The 6,320-nt window shown below is 43.2% G+C and overlaps 1 protein-coding gene across 1 annotated transcript; it reads left to right on the top strand.

The window, feature by feature from the left end:
- Nucleotides 1-4,417: 4,417 nt before the first annotated feature.
- On the top strand, nt 4,418-5,785 carry LOC146003041 (uncharacterized). The gene has a single exon (XM_083141204.1). The coding sequence runs from the start codon at nt 4,418-4,420 to the stop codon at nt 5,783-5,785; it is 1,368 nt and encodes a 455-aa protein (XP_082997330.1).
- The last annotated feature ends 535 nt before the right edge of the window (nt 5,786-6,320 follow it).

The following is a 6,320-nucleotide window of genomic DNA, read 5'->3' as shown; positions in this document are numbered from 1 at the left end:
ATCGCAATGGTCATCGATCGAGATTTATCGATACATCGTTTTATCCATGAAATCGATAATTTTTAAATAGCGTCTTCCATTTACACAGCCGTGATATCGTCAACCCCTGCCAATACCTAGAAGCAGAGTTAGTAGTTGTATCATATGCTATAAAAGTTGTTTACCTTGAAATTATGCAAATGAGGGTAGGTATTTAATAATTGAAGGTTACCGAGTGTTGTAGTCGAGTATGACGCAACGTGGGTGAAGGGGGTGGGAGTAAATGATAGCGTAGGAGATTGTAGGTAGATGGAAGAGGTGGGGGTGAACATAGAGGTGTAGTAGGGGTTCGAACCCCGGACGAGGAGTCTAATGTTGTATCGACTGAGTCATGCTGTCGTGAAACGTTAGTATGCGTAATGGTAGGGCTACGAATCGAAGGTGAGCAGGTTGTGGAGAGGAGGGATGTGGTAAGATTGGTATAAAAGTTAAAGTAAAAGAGCGGGAGTGTGTTATTACGCAAAATGAGCAACGTGGCAGGGACATCGTGTGGTGCGGAGGTGGCGGGTTGTATGCTGGCTAGTTGCGGTTGCTTTCCGGATGTTTTGGATGAGACGTGCGTGGTGAATACGCTGAAGGGTTATACACCGATGTATAGGGTAATGTGTGGCGGTTGTTTCCAAGGGTATGCAAATCAATTGGGCCATGAATGCTTGACGTACCATTCCGATTTTTGTTCGGGAGAGTATGAGAAAGAAAATTGTCCGACGTGTTTGGAGCATACGATGGAACGTCTTGGAAGTTATTTTCGCGATGGTGATAATACGCCTCATCTATTTGATTATTATCAGCGCACCCATCCGGAGATTGTAGGGCAAGAGGGCAAACGTAAATTTTACGTCGTTCTGCAGAATATCTGCGTGAAAAGTGAATTGATGCGGGAGTTGGGAGATTGTATCAGACTCAACGAATGGGTCCGTGGTTTCTCAAGGTGAGTAAGTATAATAAGGAAAAGGGAAGTATGTGTGTGTTTCAAGGTGAGTAAGTATAAAATGTCGTTGTGGGTGTCCTTGTTCAAAGTGAGGTAGTTTCAAAATGTAAGTACGTGATCGATCAAGGTGCACTGGGTGTGGTACGGAATATTAGAGATGTTTCAAGGTGAGTATGTATAAAATGTCGTTGTGGTGAAATGTGGGTGTCCTTGTTCAAACAAAGTGAGGTAGTTTCAAAATGCGAGTACGTGCTCGATCGAGGTGAACTGGGTGTGGTACGGAATGTTAGGGTGGAGGTAGTCGTCGTTGTCTCAAGGTGAACAGGTACAAAAAGGAAGGATGTGATGGGAGAAGATTAGTGTGTATGGAATGCAGAAACGTGTGTGTTTTTCCGAGGTCGCCAGGTACTACGAGGTGCCAAGAGTAATGTTAGCGTCGGATCGTTGTCGTTTCCGTGATCGTGTTTTGAGTTTGGAGAAGCAGTTGAGTCCTTTGTTGTTGCGTCGGTTGGGGTTGTGTGAAGGTGAGTTGACGTCATGGTTCGGTAGAGAATATAAGTACAGTTGTGTCGGGGGGAACGTTTATATTTGTTCGACTGTTGTGTTGGTAAGGTGGTTTGATTGGTGACGACAATGGTTGCACCACAAGGTAGTTATTTGAGTGCGTGTGATTATTTACTTGACCAGTACGAGAGAATAGGAACGACTGGAAGTGTGGATAGGAAACGTTTGATACTGCAGGAGGTGATTCGATTAATGGGTGAAGGGGAACCTTGTAGCAAATTGGGTGTATTGGAACGTCTGAGAGTGGAAGTTGCCGGTGGAAATCAAGATGGTGCAGGTACATCATCGCGATCGAGGTTGAGGCGGGTGGAAGATGGAGAAGACGAAGAAGGTGTGGGAGAAGAGGAAACAAATCGTCGTGTTGAGGTGCCGTACAATAAATATGTGAATTTGAAAGAGGTGGGCGTTCGTCGTATAAAAAAATACAATGCGGAATGTACAACAATGACGTTTAGTTTTAATGGACCGGATGGAACAGATGCGCTACAGTGGGTGCAACAAGGTTTGGACCATGTGGTGTCACATATCGTCGTACAGTATAAAGCAACAGATAAGATTGGTATTGTGTTGCGAAATGTAACAGACGAAAGTATCAAACCTGTTGGTTTATCGTTACGTCGAATGAGTCAAATGCATCCTGATATATTATGGGATGTGGTTGCTCGAGTGCTCCAATCAAATACTACGTTTCTATCTACGGATCTGTTGGAGATGGAGGTGTCGGTAATCGATATGCCTGTAGGATATGGAAGAAAATATACAAGTAGGGGTGTGTTATCGAAGGAACGTTATGTGCAGTTGAAAAGGAGTGTGGTGACGGTGAAGAGTACAAAGGCGAGTGGTTCCAAGGATGCGAAGATATGTCTTGCAAAGGCGTTGGTGATCGGCATAATGTATGCAAATAAAGAAAGCGATCCTGAATATTTTCGTCAACATAAGCAGCTGTTCATCAATGGCGATGGTCGCTTAACGGAATGTGCATTGGATTTATGTCAACAAGCAGACGTGGATCTGGTTGAAACAGGAGGGGGTCTTATTCAGTTGGCTGCGTTCCAGCGTTATTTTCGTAACGAATACAAAATATTTGTGTTTAACAGTTTGGAACAGCCGGAAGTTGTGTTTGCACAAAATGTTCCCGATGCCAAAAAGTCAATTTACCTTCTTTTGAATCAGGACACAAACCATTACGATGTGATTGTAAATCCTGTGGGTGCATTTACGATTCCGTATTTTTGCGAAAAATGCTATCTATTCGCACGGAACGAAAGGCATGTTTGTAAGAGTATGTGTCCGCAGTGTCGGTCAGAACCTGTGTGCGAAAAGGAACGTACCGTGAGTTGTGCTAGATGTAACAGAAACTTTAACAGTGACATTTGTTATGCAAAACATTTGACGACACGTTACGGTAAGGGAACCGTTTGTAGTCAGATCAGAAGTTGTGTCGGTTGTTTCCAACTATTAGACGAAACTCATCCGTACACGGGAAAACACAGATGTGGCTACAGATATTGTAAAACGTGTAAGGAACAAAAAGAATTTAACCACCTGTGTTACATGGAAAGACATCAAGGACGGGGAGAAGGAAACGCGTTGAAACGGTACCTGTTTGTATTTTACGATTTCGAAGCTACACAATGTACGCCGTTTGTTGGTCGTCCATCAACGTATATCCATGAACCGTGTTTGTGTGTGGTCCAACAGGTGTGTAGGTTTTGTATGGACGACGGTGACATGAAAAAAAATTGTAACGTGTGTGGAATAAGACAGCATTGTTTCGAGGAGAATCCAGTAAAGGAGTTTATGGATTACGTATGTATCGAACGACCATATTTCAAGAAGATTGTTTTAGTCGCTCACAATTTTAAAGCATATGATGGGATGTTTGTGTTGGGTGAGTTGTTGAAACGCGACGTGGAACCACCGGAGGTTATAATGGATGGGACAAAGATAATGTACATGAGTATAGGCAAAAAGGTGTGTTTTCTGGATTCGTTAAACTATTTGCAAATGCCGTTGGCAAACTTTTCGAAAACCTTTGGACTACAAGAGACAAAAGGATTCTACCCACATTTTTTCAACACAAAAGCAAATCGGAATTACAGAGGTCCATTTCCACACCATCGTTATTTCGATCCAGACCATATGTCCTCGAAACAACGGGAGAAATTTTACCAGTGGTATGAGCAAGAAGCCGATAGGTGTGTACTGTACGACAACGCATACGAATGTCGAAGATATTGTATTCAGGATGTGACCGTGTTACGTCTCGGTGTGTTGAAATTCAGACAACATTTTCTGGACATAGCTGGAGTGGATATTCTGGTAGAATGTTTCACGATTGCATCTGCCTGTTCCTTGACGTACAGACGTCATTTTCTTCCTCCGAGTACAGTGGGAATAATTCCCAACGATGGTTACAGACAGCTCGGTAACCAATCGAAAAATGCTATAAAATGGCTTATGTTTGTGGAGAAAACAGAACATGTGGAATTACAATATGCAGGGAAAGAAAGGGAGCACAAAGTTGTGAACGGTATTCCTGTGGATGGATACGACGCAGACTCCAAGACCATCTATCAGTATCATGGGTGTTACTTTCACGGTTGTCCTAATTGTTTCAAGGAAAGAAACAGTCCGGTATCGAAGAAGATACAGTCCGATCCAGCGGACACGATGGGAGCACGATATGAACGAACCCAGAGAATATCGGATCTATTTCGTAAGTTGGGTTATACAGTAGTCGAAATGTGGGAGTGTGAGTTTCTCCAGATATTAAAAGATCGTCCTGAACTGAGTAGCGAGTTTTAAGAACACCCTACGTTCCAATGTCTACCGTTGAGAGTACGGGATGCTCTATATGGAGGTCGGGTGGAAGTGTTCAAAATGTACTCATCGACGTCAGATTCCGAGGAGAAGATAAAATATTTCGACATTACATCCTTGTATCCTACAGTAAATAAATTCGCCAAGGCCCCGGTAGGTCATCCGGAGGTGTTATTTGGTGAGAATATACCCACTACGGAGGATATGTTGGAGGTGGATGGGATTGTAAAAGTACGGGTACTACCACCAAAACGATTGTACATTCCTGTGTTACCGTTGAGGACCGGTGGAAAACTGTTGTTTCCTTTGTGTCGTACATGTGCAATATTGTGCGATCAGTTAGAAGGAAAAGAAGATGGGTGTCGGCATACGGATGAGGAGCGAGCTATTGTGGGAACGTGGGTATTGGATGAAGTTCGTGTTGCTGTGGAAAAAGGGTACAAAATTCTGAACGTGTACGAGGTGTGGAAGTACAAAGTGAGTGTTTACGATCCTCGAACCCAGACTGGTGGTTTGTTCGCTCAATACGTGGACACGTTCCTTCAAATCAAACAGGAGAGTAGCGGTTGGCCTACGTGGTGTACGGATGAGAAAAAGAAAGAAGAGTATCTTCGACGTTATCGTGAACACGAAGGGATCGAACTTCGAAAGGAAAAAGTGGGAAAAAATCCTGGTTTACGTGCAGTGGCGAAACTATGTTTGAATTCATTGTGGGGTAAATTTTGTGAAAATCCAAACAAACCCCAAACGACCATAATCAAACAACCACGAGATTTGTTTGAAAAATTAAGTGAACCGGGTATCGAAGTAAAACAGTTGTTGTTTGTGAACGACGATACAGTGTTTGTAAACTGGACTTACCTGGATGAATGTACACCCACCAACAAAAAGGGTAACGTTGCCATAGGAGCGTACACGACCACATTTGCCAGGCTGCGTCTATATAAGCTGTTAGACGCGTTACAGGAGGATATCTTGTATTGCGACACGGATAGTGTGATATTCAGGGAGACAGACACGAACCGCGGTAAATTACGTTTGGGAGATTATCTCGGTGATTTAACAGACGAGTTGGCGGAATTTGGTGAGGGGTCCTACATTCGTGAATTTGTAGCTGGTGGACCGAAGAATTACGCGTTAAGTATATGGTCGCCGGAGAAACAAAAGGAATGTCGAGTGGTGAAAGTGAAAGGAATAACATTGGACTATGGTACGAGTATGACAATTGATTTCGATGTCATCAAGGAATTTGTTATGAAACTTGAGGAAAAAAGACAGATTACAGTACAATATCCGAAAAAAATCGCCAGAAAACGTCCGTTTATTCTGGTAAGCGAACCGCAGGAGAAAACCTACCGGGTTGTGAACACAAAAAGGCGATTGAAAAATGACACTTTCGACACCCTACCACATGGGTACCAAGATTGAGACCATAAATGAAGGCGCGTGTGGGACGACCAGATTAGTAGATGCGATGGCACTGAGATGGAAACAACCGTTTCGTTGTATCGTTGCCAGACCGAGTGGTTGCGGAAAATCAACATTTGTAAACCATTTGCTACGTAACCGCAAGGATACCATCGAAGGAGATTTTACAAAAATTCTTTGGTGTACAGGTTCAAATTTTCATCCGCCGGATATAAAGGGTGTGGAACACTATAACGGAATACCGGACTACAATGTGATCACAAGTCATAGTCCGTGTCTGGTGATCCTGGATGATATGATGACGGAAGCGTACAACGATAACGGGGTGTCAGATTTGTTTACGAAAATGTCGCATCACAATTGCGTGAGTGTGTTACTTCTAACTCAAAATATATTCCCCAAAGGTTCAAAAGCACGTGATATTGCCTTGAACGCTAACTACATGGTTATATTTAAGAATCCCAGAGACCACCTGCAAATATCAACGTTGGCACGTCAAATCTACCCGGGGATGTGGAGAAACTTTGAAAACCTA

This window comes from Lepisma saccharinum, chromosome 19 (assembly GCF_977018435.1).
Source record: "Lepisma saccharinum chromosome 19, izLepSacc3.1, whole genome shotgun sequence".
NCBI lineage: Eukaryota > Metazoa > Arthropoda > Insecta > Zygentoma > Lepismatidae > Lepisma > Lepisma saccharinum.
This window is presented reverse-complemented; position numbering and strand designations above follow the sequence as displayed.